The sequence below is a fragment of the Varanus komodoensis genome, unplaced genomic scaffold, assembly GCF_004798865.1.
Source record: "Varanus komodoensis strain SLA01 unplaced genomic scaffold, ASM479886v1 scaffold22, whole genome shotgun sequence".
In the NCBI taxonomy this organism is placed as follows: Eukaryota; Metazoa; Chordata; class Lepidosauria; order Squamata; family Varanidae; genus Varanus; species Varanus komodoensis.
Window position 1 is genome coordinate 11,753,412 of NW_025335606.1, and position 18,204 is coordinate 11,771,615.

The window sequence follows — 18,204 nt, forward strand, 5'->3', positions numbered from 1 at the left end:
GCAACCTGTGCCCCTTTGACTACTCTTAGAGCCAGCGTAGTACAGTGGTTAGATCAGTGCCAGATCTGGGCAGGAGGGGCCCTGGTCCTAGTCCCCGGATGCGTGTGCCGCTGGTATAGACCCCTGCTATTCCCATTTATTTCCACGGGGAGGCAAGCCGGAAATAGCCAACACATGAGCACTGTATTTGTCTAATACAGGAGAATGTGTGGAACCACTCGGGGTTCGTGGCTAAATGGAGTCTCCATAGTCGGAAGCCATGTATCCCTGAATCGCAAATGCTGGGGAAACGTAACAGGAATGGGTGCCAACTGGCCAAGGGTATTCTTTGTTGCAGTATTGCAAACCGTAAGCTATAAGATGGCCCTTCATCCTGATCTCGCTGGAGACGTCTTACGTTGTGATAAGCAGCACATGCTGTGAATGACTTTTCATGGTCTTCATCACTTTGGAGATGTGACCTGGCACAGGGGGTGACAAGTCTGCTGATCAGATATGCAGATGATCGTAAAAAGGGGTCAGTAGCCACAACTAAAGAGCAGGTACTCCAGATCCAAAAGACTATGGAAGTCAGTCAGGGACAACAGGATGGCATTCAATGCGATAAGTGCAAGGTCTTGCACTTGCAGCATAGGAATAGGCATCATATGTATAAATTAGGGGACTAGTGACTGGGGAGCAGCACTTGTGAAAAGGATCTCGGGGTGCTGCTTGACTGCAGGTAAACATGAGCCAGCAGTGTGACATGGCCGTCAAGAGTGCAAACGCCACCCTTGGATGCATAGCCAGAAGCATGGCTTCCAGATCAAGAGAGGTATTACTGCCACTCTGTAAGGCTCTGGTGCACCCGCAGTTGTGTTCAGTTCTGGACCTCTCATTACAAGAGGGATATAGCAAGGCTGGAATTGGTGCAGCGAAGGCCCGCGAGGATGGTGGCTGGTTTGCAGGGTAAGCCTTATGAAGAGAGACTGAGGGAACTGGGTCTCTTCAGCCTTGGGAAGAAGAGACTCAGAGGGGACCTGTTGGCTACATATAGGTACATGAGGAAGTGCCATCTGGAGGTGGGTCATGACCTTTTTTCACCTGCGGAGGAGGGCAGGACGTGTTCCAATGGAGCAAAGCTGAGCAAACCAAAATTCAAGGTGGATGCACTTCCTGACAGTTAGGACCCTGATAGTATGGAATGGGCTTCCATGGGAGATGGTTGAAGCCCCATGGTGCGGGTGTTCAAGGACAGGCTGGACATGCACATAGTAGGCATGTCATGAGTGGAGCCAGCTGGAGTCTGGGGTCAGACTAGATGGCCTGGGAGACCCCTTCTGACTCACTCTGTTTCAATGTTTCACATAGTGCAGGGGTGGGGAACCAGTGGCCCATGGTCCAGATGCAGCTGGCAGGGCATCCCAAACTCAGCCTTGCCCTCTATGATGTTTCAACCCTTTCTGTACTTGAAATGCAAAAAGTTTGGAGCCAGGACAGTTTTCCCCCACCAGCCAACTACCACATGGGGCGAATTTCTGAGTGTGGGGTGGTGGTGAGGCTGTTTGAAATGAGGAAAATAGGCAGCACTGGGCCCACTGCTTTGGGCAAGGAATCTGGTGTGTGGAGGAAAATGAAGGTTCTCCACCCCTGCCCTGGCAAATATTCCAGAAAAGAAATTTCTTGTATGCAGCTGAGATAGTTAACTCCATCCACCTGACCTGAGCACCTGGAAATATCTGAGCTCCCTAGCCCAGATCAACCAAACTTCAGATGCAAAAGCAGCCTCAATGAGATTCGGCACCTGTCTCTCACCTGCTCTCCCCAACACTCCCCCAGCCAGCCTCCAAATTACTCAGGAGATCCTTGTCCCTCAAACCATATTTATAAGTGCATCCCTTGGGTTAGGTGTTAATTAACCAGGAATTAATGCCACACCAGAATGCTGTGCTCCATGATGAAGTCCAGGTCAAAAATCTCCCTCCTATTCCTAAGAATATAGTGGAAAGAGTAAGAAGGGAACTCGCCTGCTGATCTGCCTGTAACCAGCTTGATTGTGAGCACGGCTGGGGACTCCAAGTAATTTGTAAGGGTAACCAATCCGTGTCCACAGATTTCAGTCCGTGCCCTCAGACTCACCTAACCCCAGCCAAGCAAGCCCCAATTCTTTGGGGATGCTGAGAACATCGTGCTTCTATATTACCCTAAGCCTTCCTTGCCTCGCTGCCGTCCTTAACGAGCATTGAAACAAATTGGAGTTAGCTCCACACACTCTCGAAGGGGTTCAGTGTGCACTCCAGATCACAGAGTGGAGATCAGCTACCATTTAACACTTGTTAGCCACCCTTTTGAATTCTCAATCATCTTGGTTAAAGAATGGGAAGCAGGCAGATTTCTTGCCTAGCTTATCTAGCATTGTGCATTCAGATTTGTGACTGTGACTTTCATGGGATTCATAAAACATAAATGAATTCATGCATCTGGGAATAAAGGATGTGGAGCAGTGAGTGAGAGAGAGATATCTTAGATTTTCTTAAGAACATTTAATATCTTTTGAAGTGGGATTCTTATCTCTTTCAAAGACCTGTTCTCCCCTGCAGAGGAGGGCAGGGCGCGCTCCAACGGAGCGAAGCTCAGGGCACCAAGGTTCAATTTAGATACCAGAAAGCACTTCCTGACAGTCAGGACCCCGCGGGTGTGGAATGGGCTTCCACGGGAGGTGGTTGAGGCCCCATTGGTGAGGCTGTTCAAGGATAGGCTGGACATGTACATGGTGGGCATGTCATGAGCGGAGCCAGCTTGAGCCGGGGGTCAGACTAGATGGCCCGGGAGATCCCTTCCGACTCACTCTGTTTCTATGTTTCTAAAACCCCAACAAAAATGATCCAGGGTTTGGAAACACTGCCCTATGAGGAGAGAATGTGAGACCTGGGCATGTTCAGCCTTGAGAAGAGAAGACTGAGGGGGGACATGATATCCCTCTCTAAGTACCTCAAAGGCTGTCACAAAGAGGAAGGTCAAGATCTCTTCTTGCTGACGCTAGAGTGTCGGACACAGAATAATCAATTCAAGTTGCAACAACCCAGATTCAGGCTGGACTTCAGGAAAAGCTTCCTCACTGTCAGAGCTATACGAGAGTGGAACCAGCTAGAGAGGTGGTGGGCTCTCCCACACTGGAGACATTCAAAAAGAAACTGGGCAGCCCTCGGAGTGGGATGGTGTAACATGGTGTCCTGCAACAACAGGGGGTTGGATCCACTGGCCTTCATGGCCCCTTCCAACTCTACTCTTCTATGATTCTATGAAGCCAGTGCTGCCAGTCAGTGTCAAAACAGCTTGGCTCAATGGACCATAACCTGATTCAGTATTAAGAGCAGATTCCAATGTTCCTAAGTAAACTGCACTTGCTAATACAAACTGTAATATCAGATCAGTTTGTATCTGATATGCTCATACTAGACAAAGGCTACAATCCTGTGTAAACAATTCATTGGAAATAAGTCCCAATGAATCCACTGGGACTTATATCTAAGAAAGCATTTGAAGGATCACTCCTAATCTGTGCCACTAAGTCCTGTATAGGAGGAATCCACAATAATAGTACACAGATTAGAAGCATAGAAACAGAGTGAGTCAGAAGGGGCCTCCCAGGCCATCTAGTCTGACCCCCGGCTCCGCTCACAACATGCCCACCATGTGCATGTCCAGCCTATCTTTGAACAGCCTCACCAATGGGGCCTCAACCACCTCCCGTGGAAGCCCCATCGGTGAGGGTGTTCAAAGATAGGCTGGACAATATTAGGAAAATATATAGGTCACTTTTTCTAGTTCATAAAGGCAGAGGGGTCTGCTACACACTCTGGTAGACCTCACTGCTCATGCGCTTGTGCAAAGATGTTTACTTCTGAAATCCAATATCTGCTGTAAGTATGTTAAGTTCTCTCCCTACTGTGAGTTTTTCTGCAATCCAAGGCTGCTTAATTTTCTTGAATGAACTAGGGGAATGGCGGACTTCTTTATACTTGTCAGGAACGTGACTTCAATTTTTGGTTTTTTGGGGGTTTTTTGCTTTTTTAAGACAACTAATTGAGGTGCAATTCTGCACCAATCATAGCAAAAAGCTGCTTCCTGTACATGGGGTCTCACCACATCTTTAGTTGAGAAGCCCTAAGGCAAACCAGGCTTCTGTGTCAATTATAGGAAAATCAATGAAGATGCTATTCGGGGCTCCTTTTCGCCATTCAGTACGGATGATATCCTTCAGTTTCTAGCAATGATTCATTTAGTTCCACCCTCTCCTGGGAGTTCCTGACATCCCGCTATCTTTAAACTTTAAGAGTCTAAAGAATGTGGCGCAACCCCCTCTCCGCCACCGTTTGTTTCCTTCCAGAACATCTTGCCATGCAAAGGACATTTGCCTTGATGTAAATGGTCACTTTGGTGGGCTACTTCATATATTGCATGGGAGGTGGAAGGTTAAGTGTTCACTTTATTTTTCAAACCATGCACACCTTTAGAGATATGCAATCCAACTTACATTGCACCAACTATGCATAAAGGCGTAATATCATTCCCTGTCTAGATTGCATGCTCGCGTTCCCCTTCATGTAAAAATAAGTACATAAAGAAGAAAAGGAGGAAAAAGTCATAAGAGCGTGAGACAAGCCAGGGTGGATCAGACCAGAGGTCTATCTAGGCCAGCACTCCATTCACGTGGCGGCAAACCAGCTGCCCACAGGATCCCTCCTGCTGGATGGGCGCAAGACCTCCTCCTGCCCAAACTCCTCAGCCACTGGTGTGTGCAGACAGGCTGCCTCTGGGGAAGGAGGTAGGACACAGCCAGCAAGGCTAGTAGCCCCTGATTACACCCTCCTACTCCATGAATTTGTCCAATCCCCTTTTAAACCCCTCCAGATTGGTGGCCGTCACCACCTCCTGTGGCAGCTAACTATACATTGAGTGAAGAGGTTCTTCCTCTTATCTGTCCTAAACCTCCCACCAATCAGCTTCACAGGATCACCCCATTTAAATCCACCAAAATGCTCTGAGGGGCCCAACGTGGCCTCAGCTCAGATCATTATCAGAAATTTCAAATGGCAGCTCAGAGCTGCCCCCTGCAGGGCAGATTTTGATGCCTCCAGGTCCTTCCACGGTGTTGTCTGAACCTGTTCGATGCCATGGCAGTGTTGTCCAAGATCGTAAGCACAGTTTGATCACCTTCCTCATGAATGCAAACAGGTACACATATGATCCAACTCCCTCTGTTGGAGAATCAGGACTGGCTGCCATTTCCATTGAGCTCCAACTGAGCATGGGTTTGCTTCCACATAATATGCAGGGTTCAGAGTTTTAAGATACAAGTCTGTGTGTATGAGGACGCAGAAAATTGGCTGGCTGCGGAATGCCAGAAGTTGTAGGACTGACTAGACATTCCTGGATTTTTCTTTAGACTAAATCAGGGATGAACAAAGGTCAGATTACTTTGACCATGTATTCTCTGCATCATGACCTGAGAGTCATGGAATCATAGAATAGTGACTTGGAAGGGGCCAGAAGGCCATCGGGTCCAACCCACTGCTGTTGAAGGACACTAAGTTACACCATCCCATTTAGATGACTGTCCAAACGCTTTTTGAATGTCTCCAGCGAGGGAGAGCCCACAACTTCTCCAGGGAATAGGTTCCATTGTCATGCTGCTCTGACAGTCAGGAAATTCTTCCTGGTGTCTAGTCTAAATCTCATTCCTTTCAGTCAAAAGTCCAGCTCTTCCGCACATGGCAATTCGAAAAAGGATTTCCTCCTGTTCAGCAGTATATGGGACCTTGTCTGGTAGGCAATAAATTTCTGATTATTCCTCTGAATGCCTTAGTAAATCCTAGTAAAAGTCTAGTCAAGAGAGAATAAATTATATTGCATCTTCAATCAGATTAAAAATCGCAATGTAAAGAGACAGGTGTCAGTAGCAGGGACTACTGACTTCAGGGGGCACAACCTGCCTTGCACAATACTCAGCAACATGCAATTGAATAGCTTCACCACCACCATGGTGAGTAAAAATGGAGCAATTCAACAGGAACTTCCAGCAACTAGAACTGGATCTTGGTGCCAAGTCTGGATCCCACAGCTACGGCGCCCAAGAACTTGCAGAGATTAGCAGAGGATCACCACAGGATCTGCAGCATTCAGTAGGCCTCACGCTGGTACTGGACACTGCTGCTCCCAACAGCAACGTTTCATTCTCCCTAAACTTTAGGCATTTTATTATCATAAATAGGATGGTGGGAGAAGGGATGAGATGGGAGGCCAGGCACGTGCAGGGTTACAGGGGCTCCCTTTACTCTTTTTATTTATTATTTATTTATTTATTTATTTATTAAAACATTTTTATGCCGCCCCATTCGCTGAAGCCTCGGGGCAGCTTACAACAATTAGTTAAATAATTATAATTAAAAATATAAACATTAAAATAAAATACATACAATAATGTATGATCCTTTCCTGCAATACAATGGGTCACTTTCCAAGTCCATGTATTTAGCATCAGGGTGGTAGAAGCAAACTCCATTTTGTTTTTGTGGCTGTGATGGTGCTATAATTTGTGACTTTAAAATGCAAACCTGCACATGCCCAGAGTACTCATTCACTCATGCACTGGATTTCTATGCCATCCAGTAGCCAATGTTCTTTGGACAGTTCACAAAATACACTAGATAAAATAATATACGACCAATGTACAAAAAATATAAAATTTTAATACAAGCAACAGAAACCCCCAAACCCATTAAGAAACCTTACCATATTTTTCTGAAAGCCTGCAGGTAGAGGAAAGAGACAACAATGCTGCCATCGGGCAGGTCTCACTGGGATGGGTTTTCCATAACTGGGAGGCCACCACTGAGACACCTTACCCTTTGTCGCCATCCTCTGAGCTTCCTTCAGAAGAGTCACTCTGAGGAGCGTCTCAGCTATAGATCATAATATATGGGTTGATTCATACCGAGAAAATATTTCTTTTCTTTTATCAGGGCTAGCAAACGTATTTCCCCCTTTCTAATGCAACTGGCATGTATAACCAATTCTAAAGCATGGAGTGGAAGGGGAGAAATGTGAGCTGTGTGCTTCCCGACTGACCTCATATGCATGGCCATCTAAAGGGCCATAGGATCATTAAAGGGCCATAGGATCATAGGATCATATGCATGGCCATCTAAAGGGCCATAGGATCATTAAAGGGCCATAGGATCATAGGATCATATGCATGGCCATCTAAAGGGCCTATAGGATCATTAAATGCGGCAGCTAAAAGTAACTAGTTGCACTACCTCCCCAGCTTAAATGACCAGGGAAGAAGGAGGAGGGGAGGGAGGGGGTGCTTGGAAGTGTTCTACTTGAACATCGTACTTTGCTTATCCATGAGTTTCTGCACTTGCAGTTTGATGGCAGAGGGACAGACGGACAGATAATCATGAATCAGGTCTGAAAGAAAATGGGACCCTACACAGAAAACAGGGAAGTGAAACACTTTAACAACTACAGCGCAGACCCTTGAAAAATACAGTAATCCAAGGATGACCACTGCAGAGCAAAGGGCTCACATGGAAAAGCACCTCACGTGTGTCTGTGGCCCTGTGTCCTTGACAAGATTGTCCTCCACTGTTCCGACTGGCACAGCACAGTTGAACAATCTGGCCATGTCCTGCTCGCAGTGGCTCTACAGCAAGACAATTCGCATAACATCAGAAGCCACTTACAGTGTATCTTGTCTGGGAGGCTGGTTTACAGATTGGAAGGGTGAGAGCAATCAGATGGCCGGCACGGAAATGGACGGGTTTGCCAATACTTCAGCTAGGCCCACTTCCATCCTCCTTGCCAGAGAGCCTGAACATGGGTGGAAACATGCACCATCCATGTTTTATTCCCCCATTCCCTCACTGGGACTTCAGTCTGAAGGGAAAACCCACGCGGGTGGGGGCCGTTGTGCACAAGGAAGCACTGTAGGGAAGCAGCAGACAAGAGAGAGATCAATTAAAGCCACTTTGGCCGAACCACAAATACAATGTCAAGTCTTTTCATGTTTTCTACTTGGCTTGTGATAAGCCGCATTGGATTCATTCATAACTTTCACTTGAACTCCAAAACTGTACCTTGAAGAGGGTGCTATGGAAAAAAAAAGTCTCCTTATGGAAGTAACTGAAGATATTTTTGTGGTTCTTGCTATAAACTGGATGGTGTTGCTCCTATTCATGGGGAAAGAAAGTATCACTGCTTTTTATATAATAAATCAAAGTGGCCTCTATTGTAAAACAGAGACAAGAAGGAAGTTTATGTATGCCAACTTGAGTTCCCTTAGGGACAAAGGGAGCATATAAATATAATTAAATTAATAAATTTTAATCGGCCAATGAATCAGAAAACATTCTCTCAGCCATCAGGTATAACAAAGATTCATACAATGCACTGATAACTAAAGAGAGTACTCAAAGATAATAAAAATAGTGTGTGTCAGAGTTTGACATAACAAGCACTTCAGCTTTAAAAAGGGAATAATTAAAGCTTTTCTGGCAGCTGCCACAAACAAAGTCACTTTAAGCGTATCCTCCTATTGGTTTGCCCCCTAATATAAACATCATGCTTTTGATAAGTACGCTAGTAAGAAATTCTGGATAACATCTTTTCCCTAGCAAGCTCTTACAGAGTACAGCAAAATAGATAAAAGCAAGAACCTCACAGCGATATGGTCCCTGGGACCATACTATCCACAGCCCATTTACAGTACAAGAGTTTCAAAATAAGCCCTTTCGGACTATTAGTTCCATGGTCTGAAAGTCCAAATGGCTCCTGTCAGTGCTCAGATCCAAGATGGAAGATTTGGTTCGTATCCCCAAGTTGGCTTCTCCTTCACCAGACCATCCCTCCCTTCTGCTCATCCTGAGCTGAATCCACATGGATGAACTGTGCTGTCCAAAGTGGGCTTCCTTGTCTCTTCTTCCCATGACAGTCCCTCTAGTTCCCTGAAAATGCTACACCAAGAGTCAGGAAACCCCACATTGAATGGGGTGAGTTGTGGTGACAGTGGGAACCCCCCAAATTGAGTGGAGGGACCTTCCTTGAGCAGCCCCCTTCCATTTGCAGAAATTCACTTCTATTGAAAACAAGCCTGGATCCAGACCCCTGAGAGTCCATTCTTGCTTATCTTTGAATTCTGCAGTCCCAAATTTGATAGAAACCTCAGTGCCAGGTTGATTTTTCCCTTCTCCTCTCTTTTCAAGCAATTATAATCTTAGTATGACTTCAGCATAGCTATATGCTACCAAAAAAAAAAAAAAAGATTGTGTCTGTATCTCTTTGACCATCCAGACTTCTCCAGAAAAGCCCAAGGTGAAAGTGCTTCAAATTCTCACAAAGTTATAGGCAATGGCAGAAGAGCTATTCAGTATCCACCTCCCAAAACATGAAATGGACCAAGATGGAGAGAGGCCTCAAGCAATGGTGGTTTATCTCTTCCAAAGAAAGAAAAATTCTGTCTCACCTTTGAGAATGCAAAGAGTTGCATTTACTTGTCTCTAGGCTACAGCAGGAGTTGGGGTCTCAGGTCCAGGAACAAATCCAGCCCTCCTGGAGCCCCAGGCTATCCTGCTGGAGCTTCCAAGATGGCCTCACCTCCACTGTGGCTCCACCCACTTCCTCCAGCCACCAAATCATTGATGACTTCCAGGCTTTTGTACAGCATTTCCTCAATCCAAAGGTTAAAAAGAGAGCCAGTGTGGTGTCATGGTTATGAGCACAAGACTGGGACTCAGGAGATCTGGACTCTAGTCCCCACTCAGCCATGGAGCCCCCTGGGTGACGTTGACTCAGACTCTGAGCCCAACCTACTCCACAGGTTGTTTTGAGGATAAGATGAAGAGGATAATTATGTAAGCTGCCTTGATTTCCTTGGAAAGGAAAAAAGTTATACATAAATAAATAGCCTCTCCCACAGCTTCATCACTTCAAAAAAGATGATGGCCTTTTTGGTTCATAACACCAGCTCTTACCATTGGCCTTCAGCTCCACCCACCACTGAGAGCTCTTCCAAGACTGAATTTGGCCCTCAGGCTGAAAGAGGCTTCCTGTCCTGGGACTACAGCAAACACCTGGGCACCAAGACAAGCCTTCGCACTCACACCTTCTGGAATGCAAATCTGGGGGGAGGAGACAAGTGGAAAATGCATTCACCAGAAATTTTGCCTAACAGCATGTCAGATGTTACAACATGTCTTAGCAACCCTGAAATGTGTCAGTATAGGGCCAGTTCCCAACCCATGGGATCTTACTATTCCCTTTTTTAAAGCTATGTTACAGATAGGTGAGAGACCACAAGAAAAAAAATGCTCTATATAGCACAGTGATGAGCTTGACCTCATTGGCAGGCACTGGCTGGCAGGGCTTCACAACGAGGCTACGAGCCAGTGCTAACTAGGTGAGACGGAGCAGATCCCATCTGCTGGAATCACAGTCCTACTGGTCGGCCCTGCTGGCTGGGAACGGCAGGAGTGCCTGGGGGAAGGAAGACTTAGCGTGGTCTGACAGGACATGTTGCAGCCACCTTGACCAAGTTAAGCAGGTTTGAATGAGGGACCACCTAGAATGCCACGTACACCATGGGAACGCCATGATGGAAGAAAGATGCGTTAGATCACCAAGTCTGCAGTGTAGGCTAGTGTTATCCAATCTCCTGGAGTGCTGGGAGTGTGCGTGTTGTTCTTTTAAGGAAAGGACTGGAAGGTTCCAGCAAAAGTAGTTATCATCTGGATAATAAGGGCACTTTTGGATGGAGCACTCAAAAGTCACTGTGAAGGTCTTCCTTTTTTCACTCCCTCTCACTCTCTGTCTTTGGAGAGTGAGTGTAGTGTACTGGTTAGGATATTAGCTTGGGACTCAGAAGATCCAGGTTCCAGTCCCCACTTGGCCATGAAGTCCACTGGGTGACTTTGGGCCAGTCACTGATTTTCAGCCTAACCTACCTCACAGGGCTGTTGCTATGAGGATAAAATGGACAAGAGATGAGCCACCTTGGGTTCCTTGCAAGAAGGAAAACAAGGTATAAATGCAATGCAATTAAAATAATAATTGCTAGTTCTGGTCCTGTTTTGTGCTTTGTTGTTACATACATAAGTCGTGTCAGTGATGGTGGGGTGGATTTGGAAAGGAATTCATCTCCTTCTCACAGGATGGGGAGGTGCACAAGAAGGCATCCCTTCTTGAAAAAGGCTCCAAAGCTACCTTTAAAAGGGCAGAGCATGTAACATTAAGGTGGCTGTAACAGGAAGGTTTCAGATCCAGTTGGACTGTGTTTGTCATACCAGGACTAATGGAGCAGAATTGCAAGCATCTCTCAATACAAGGATATTCAACTCAAGTGCTGAGTTCCATTTCCAAGATTTTATTTATTTATTTATTAAAACATTTTTATGCCGCCCCATTCGCCGAAGCCTCGGGGCGGCTTACAACAATAAGATGCTCCCATTCTGGTGTTGGGAGGAGCAAAAGGTCAGAGAGGTGTGGCCAGATACAAAAGGGGTGAAGTCATCCTCTTTATCCTTTGGCTCCTTCCACCAATTAAGTTCTTACTGCCTGTGACTAAGTCTTAGCCAACAGAGGTATGTGTACATTTCAGTAGATCCAGAAAAGATCTGGAAAGCCACCAAGCAGCCAATGGTTGGGGGAAGGGGGTGTAGCCAGGGAGGGACCCCAGAATTAGTCCCCAGACCTAAGGCTCCCCTGCTCTGCTTTAAAAGGGCACAGTTTGGGACGGTGCAACACTAAGCCTGCTGTCCGTACCCAGGTCCTGCTGGCTTCTGCTCGGTGCCACACCTCCGGCTGCGTCTGGTGCTGTGGCACTGGGGTTCTGGCACGAAGTTGGCAGGCTGAGCCCCCCACAGGTGCTCTTTCACCCCACTGCTTCAAAGAGGCAGCCTGGGCTGCACTTAAGGTAGTTTCCTGCTGTGTTTCAAGGTGAGGGAGGCCCTTGGCCTGGGTGGCTCTAATTTGGTGGGCTGCATATCAGACAGGAATAAGGGCCCCGCGTTAGACCCAGGAGCAAGCAGCAGCTGACTGCCTGTGCAGACGGGGAATGCCAAGGGCCTCGTTCTTTTGTGATCCTACCCCTGCTTTTGAACAGAACCCCTATTTTTAAGCGATCAGATCCAAAACTTCCTACACGAAGGAAGCAGGCAAGATCTGGCTGCGCCCTGTGATTTCCTGACGGGTCTGCTTTTTCCCCCTCCTTTGCTTCCCCCTCCCTGCCAGCCACCTCCATTTCCAGATTGCAGCTCTTGCTCTCCATATCTATCTATATATAATTTTAATTCTTCATTATCCCAGCTCCCCTGCGTGTGTGCGTGAGTGTGCTCTGAATTAATCCTTCGGTGTCTGTGTGTTTTCCCTCCCCCTCCACTGCCAAACCGCCACGTACACACACAAGCACACACGCATACAGCTCCAGCCCCGCGTTCTGGGTGTGTTAATTCCAATGTAGCTCTCCCAGCCCAGGGTAGGGGCTTCGTGCGTGTTTTTCTCCGTCCCCCCACCCTCTCCCGCCCTCAGGCATGAGAAGCTGCAAGATGGTCCGAGTGGCGAGTGTTCTCGGTCTAGTGATGATCAGCGTGGCTCTGCTGATTTTGTCCTTCATCAGCTACGTCACCCTGAAAAAAGACAGTATCTTCACCACTCCCAAATACGCCAACACGGGGGTGTCAAGAATGTATATGTTCCACGCCGGATTTAGGTGAGTGCTCGTAATTTATCTTTCTCCCCCTGGTAGCGAGGGAAGGGACGGCGAGCTGGACCGAGGACGGGGTGCTGAGCTGACGGGGGGCGAAGGCAGGGGATAGTCTGGTCGCAGCCACGCGCTGGGACACCCCCACCCAGCCCCGCTTCTCTCTGCTTTGTGCCAACCGCCCCCGCCCGCGGCCAGTGTAAAATGCTTTGTGTGGACATCGATCCCATCACGCAGCTCGGATGGGGCTTTTGCATCAGTGGCCACAGAGTGCCAGGGAGGTGGGTTCGGGCGGCGGCGGGGGGGGGGGGCGGAATGCAGGAAACTCCAGTTCCTGGAGATAGATGGAATAACACGATGCTGTCGTGGATCATGGTGGCTGTTTGCCCGGTTCATGTATATTCCAAAGGGGAAATGAATGCGCAGGCGCCCTGTTCCTCTGAGGCTGGAGACGGGGTGGGGGACGACTTCGGGGCGTCTTCCCAGCCCGTAGGGAATAACGTTTACGCAACCCTTCCAGGCGCAAAAGCGCATCGGGGAACGCTGCGAAACGTCTCGGCTTGTGCCCGCTTCCTTTCTTCTCCCCTCCAGCGCCGCTTTTCTCTTTCCTTCCGTTCCCCGGCCAGTCCCAAAGAGGTGGGGGCGGGGGCTGCAGGAGGGGATTTCTTTATGGATTGTGGATTTGGTATGCGCGGGTACGCCTCGCTCATCCTGTTGGGGACTCCTTCCCCCAGAGGCACGCTTTCCAGTTTGAGACTGGGAAACCGGACATCCGCGCCGCCATCCCCAAAATTGCCTTCGAGCCAGGCGTGAGGCGGAAGTCGGGAAAGGACTCACGTTGCTTCATCGGCTCCTCCTGCTCCGTCAGTCCAGAGGCCGAAAAAAGTCCCTACGGCGCAGCGGGGAAAAAGTCTCCGCGACGCACTGGCTCTTCCGCTCCAGAATCAAACCGGGGTCAGGGTTTCTCCACAGCACGCAGAAGTGGGCTCTGTGGGTGGATGCAGACTGGAAGGCACCCCCTCCCAGTTCTGGGCAGGAAGGGCAAGAGTTGTTAAAGAGAGGGAGGTGCTAAGCGGCGGCACAGCGGGATCTCAAGGGCCGCTGAATGGGGGCGGCTGCTGTCCGAGGTCCTGATTGCAGCGCCGCTCTTTCCTGTGCTCCATTGCCGGGCAATGCCGACAGGGCCGGCTTTGTGCAGCCGGCTCGCTGCCACGGGGCTGAATCCAAATTCTGCCTTCTGCAAGAGGAGGGGCCTTCACTTCCACTCGCGGAAGGTCCCTGCACCCCATTTGGAGCCCCCTTCCTCCCGCACACACGCGACAGTGCATCCCATCCTGCAGGGGCTCCTGATTTTCTGTGTAGCATCTCCAGGGGCTGCAGTGGAGAAATAGTGGGTGGCGGGGGGGCGGGGATAAGTCCCCTTCAGCAGAACAACTGACCCAGCTTAAGCCTGGATCCAACCTGAGGTGCTTATGCGCCTGGTTTCAGGGTATTTACAATGAAAACCAAATAGCATAGCATTTCAAAGTGTGAATTGTGCTGTTCCTTTTGTATATGTTATCTGCAGATATCCTACTAGCCAAGAGTAAATAATATGGTTTGGCTGAGTGGCCAATTCTCCCACTTATAAGGCAGTTTCATGTGTTCATATATGCTCTGTGCACCTTATGCCACTTTAAATGGCTTTTGCACGCTGTCTTCTCTATGCAGCCATCTTAAGACATAGTGTTTCTCATGATGTGGATTTTCATTATCATCACCAATGCAAAAGTTTGCTGCAGATTCAAAGAATCTTAGGATCATAGAATTGGAAGGGACCTTGAAGGTCATCTAGTTCATCCCCCAACAAATGCAAGAAACACACTGCTATAGCGTCCCTAGTTGGTGACTCTCCAGTCACTGCTTAAAAACCTCTAAGGTTTATCCTGATATTTAACAGTTCTTACAGGAAGTCTTTTCTAAGATTTAGTCGACATCCCCTTTTATGTCATTTGAACCTTCTGGGTCAGGTTCTACCCTGTGGAGCAAAAGCAATAAAATGTTCTCCATCATGTTTTCGCTTTCCATGGAGAAGACGCCATAGTGTGGGTGTTTTGGGTGGCATCCACTGCTAATCTAATCTGCAAACTGGATATTAAATCATTTCAGCCCCCAAATATGGAAGTATTGTGCAAAAATAATAACTCTACATGATGCAGCTTCCATACTCACTTGTACATCTAAAAGTATGAAATTCAGATATAACACATCAGATGTGACGATGGCACACATGTACACCTGAGACAAAATTCATGCAGTTGAAACCATCACGCATAACAATTTCCATGAGAATTTCAAGTGTTTTCCTTGGCAGAAATGCTTTCCAAAGGGGCAGGCAAGTCACTATGTGTGAAACTGGTGGGTGAAACCAGCAGGAAAATCATTATATGTGTGCGTAAGCACACTGAGCAGAATGCATGTGTGAGAAAGCATAACACTGAATGATTTGCACATGGATTTCATGCAGGGTCATCCACAGAAAAGTTCCGTGAAGAAGCATTATATGTGAACTAGCCCAGCTAATTTTCTGTTGGGCTATTTGGGCAGTAGCCTGCTTCCTTAGAAATAGGAAAGAAAGATGCATATAAGTAATAAATCCAGAGGTGACAAATATGTGTACTTACTATCATCTTGGTTGTATAGGTCCAGCCTTAGACACTTATCACTTATGTTTAGATCTTTAAGCAACAACCAAAATTTTCAATATTTTTGAATTTTATGTCTGCTGGAGTTTGTTTTAAAGGTATCGATACTGTGTTTTTCTTGATTCTTTTGTTTGGTTAATTTTGATACAGTCAGTTTTTACTTTTTTGCTGTTGTCAGCCAATTTTGCTGTTGCCTGGTTGTTTCACTCACGTTTCACACATAGTGATTTGGCTGCCGCTTGTCATTAAGAAAGAAAGGTAGGGTAGCAAACTAAAAAAACACACTAGTTTCGCAGTCTTATTATCCACGTGATTAAGTCGGATGCTGTCTGTGGATAGTCATTGTACAATTCACTTCTGAATTTCATTGGAAGTTCATTGGAACTTCATTGAAAAATCATCCTGTATGACTTCTAGAAACCACCTAGGCTTTTCCAACATCACTTTTTATAGGCCTGGACCTTCTCTTAAACTTCTGAGTAAAGCTCAGCCACCAAAAAAGATCAATCCAGTCTTCCCCAACCTGTAGCCTTCCAGATGTGCTCAGCCACAACCCACGTGCTCCCGACATTTTGGCTGAGCTCTCCATTGTTTGGAATAGCATGCCTAATGGCTGGGAAAGGAAGATTAAGGACATAAAACTTAGAATCAGCTTTGTACAAGAAAGGGAAAAGGCCTGGTGAAGGAAACACAGACCCTGAGAAAAATAGCCCTACTGGGCATTTCTAAAAGAATGGACAGAAGAAACCCTGGCCCTTAAGAATGGAGAAGGCAGTGGGTAAGAGAAGAACCAGGAAGAACCAGAAAAGGAAGGTTGGAGAGAACTCTGAATCAGGAAAAGGGGAGAAAAAGCAGCAGGTTTAAAGGGGGCAAAGGACACCGTGTAGAAGCATGGAGCACAGGAGACAGGGAACAAGGAAAAGATCAAAGGAGATTCCAAGGAAGCCCTTCTAACTGACTGTAGTGATGGCTTTCTTGGACTGCCCCATATGGGTCTCCAGGAGAGTTAATAGTGTTTCGGACTGCTCTCCCATTTGGGAGTGGTGGAAATAGGCCTGCACAGCAAAATAATATCATGTCATGAGCATCATTTCTCAACCCAGTGCCTCCCAGATGTGTTAGACTACAGTTCCCATCATTCCTAGCAAACCTTGGTGGTCCATAGTGGCTTGAGATGATGGGAGCTGTCATCCAGGTTGGGGAAAGAGTGTATATCAGTGAGATGTATTGAACTGAAGGATTAATCCTAGACATGTTTAGACAGGAAAGAACCCCATGCACTGGATTGTGCCCTAAATGTCTTTTGCATCTTGGTTGTTTTATTAATCCGGAAATAAAGATGAATACGATGATTTGTGCACGCAGCATCCTAGGTTGTAATTGAATTGTGAATCTGGTTCCTGAAGCCTGGAATGCATTCACTGATGGTGTGGAAATGTGATCCTTTTCAGGTCCCAGTTTGCACTGAAGTTCCTTGACCCTTCATTTGTACCCAATACAAACTCCTTGAACCATGAGTTGCAGGATAAAGCTCCCAAATGGACTTTCAACAGAACAGCCTTCCTACAGCAAAGGTGAGAGACTGAAGCCAACCTAGACAAGCAAGTCCAGCCATGGCGATAATTTAATCATCCCTTTGACTAATCATTTGGCAACTGATCAGTGTATGCTCTTGGGAGTTTTAAAGAATACCAAGCAACTGTCAGATGGAACTAGGAATATTCTTCCAAAGCTTTGAGCTAGGTGCTGTGTTTCAGTTCAGATGTTCTAATCCTTCCAAATGTTTTAATTGCTTCTCAAGCCATCTGAGCTCACTCTATCTCTCTCTCCATGGAAGGGAGGCAGGGAGGGAAAGAGGGAGAGAGAGAAAGGTTATACCAGGACACTAAACCAGAGTCCTTGCTATTTTGAAAACAAATAGATGATTACTACTGATACTTAGTCAGAGACCTGGCCTGTTCCAAGTCAGCATGGGGAAATCTACCTTTTCTGGCCTTGATGGCCTCCTACCTCCTGGGTTCCCTGAGCCCCAATTAGACTCCGAAGGTAAGAGCAGACCCGCCCACGCCTCTTGCTCTGTGGCACAAGGGAAAGCTGGGGGTGGTGTGGGGCATAAATGCACACACGGGGGGGGGGGGGGGGGGGAAGAGTCACTGGCAAGCTTTCCCCATCTGTTGCTGTTTATCTTGGTTGGAGGTCTTCAAGCAGGCGGTGGAGAGAGCTGGATTGGAGATGCGATGGCTTTAGGTTCCCTGCATCAAGCAAAGAGTTGAGCTAGATCATAGAATCATAGGATAGTAGAGTGGGAAGGGGCCATGAAGGCCATCGGTCCAACCCCCAGCTGTTGCAGGACACCAAGTCACACCATCCCACTCAGATGGCTGCCCAGTTTCTTACAACAGAGATAGAAAGAAAGTTCAATCTCCATTTGTGTTGGACTTCAGTTCCCAGAAGCCCCTGCCAGCATGGCCAATGGAATGCCAGAAATTGAAACCCAAATCAGCTGAAGATCTGTTCTTGCTTACACCTGGCTTACAACGCTCTTTGCAGCTCTTTCATTCCTCCTTTCCAGTTTTCTGTACCAACTGGTGGTAATGCTTTCCAAAATTCTCAGCAGCCTCCAAGAACAAGGTCTTCTTCTCTCAGCGAGAGCCAGTGTGGCGTAGTGGTTAAGAGCCTGGGACTGGGACTCGGGCATCTGGGTTCTAGTCCCCGCTCAGCCATGGAGCCCACTGGGTGACTTTGGGCCAGTCAGACTCTCAGCCCAACCTACCTCACAGG

General features: G+C 47.3%; 1 protein-coding gene across 1 annotated transcript in view; it reads left to right on the plus strand.

The window, feature by feature from the left end:
• Positions 1-12,569: 12,569 nt before the first annotated feature.
• The window catches only part of ST8SIA3 (ST8 alpha-N-acetyl-neuraminide alpha-2,8-sialyltransferase 3), a 32,846-nt gene continuing 27,211 nt past the window's right edge, over positions 12,570-18,204 (plus strand). The window contains exons 1-2 of the mRNA XM_044431492.1: positions 12,570-12,748; positions 16,875-16,997. Of these exons, the coding sequence (XP_044287427.1) occupies positions 12,570-12,748; positions 16,875-16,997 (302 nt within the window). The remainder of the gene's footprint in view (positions 12,749-16,874; positions 16,998-18,204) is intronic.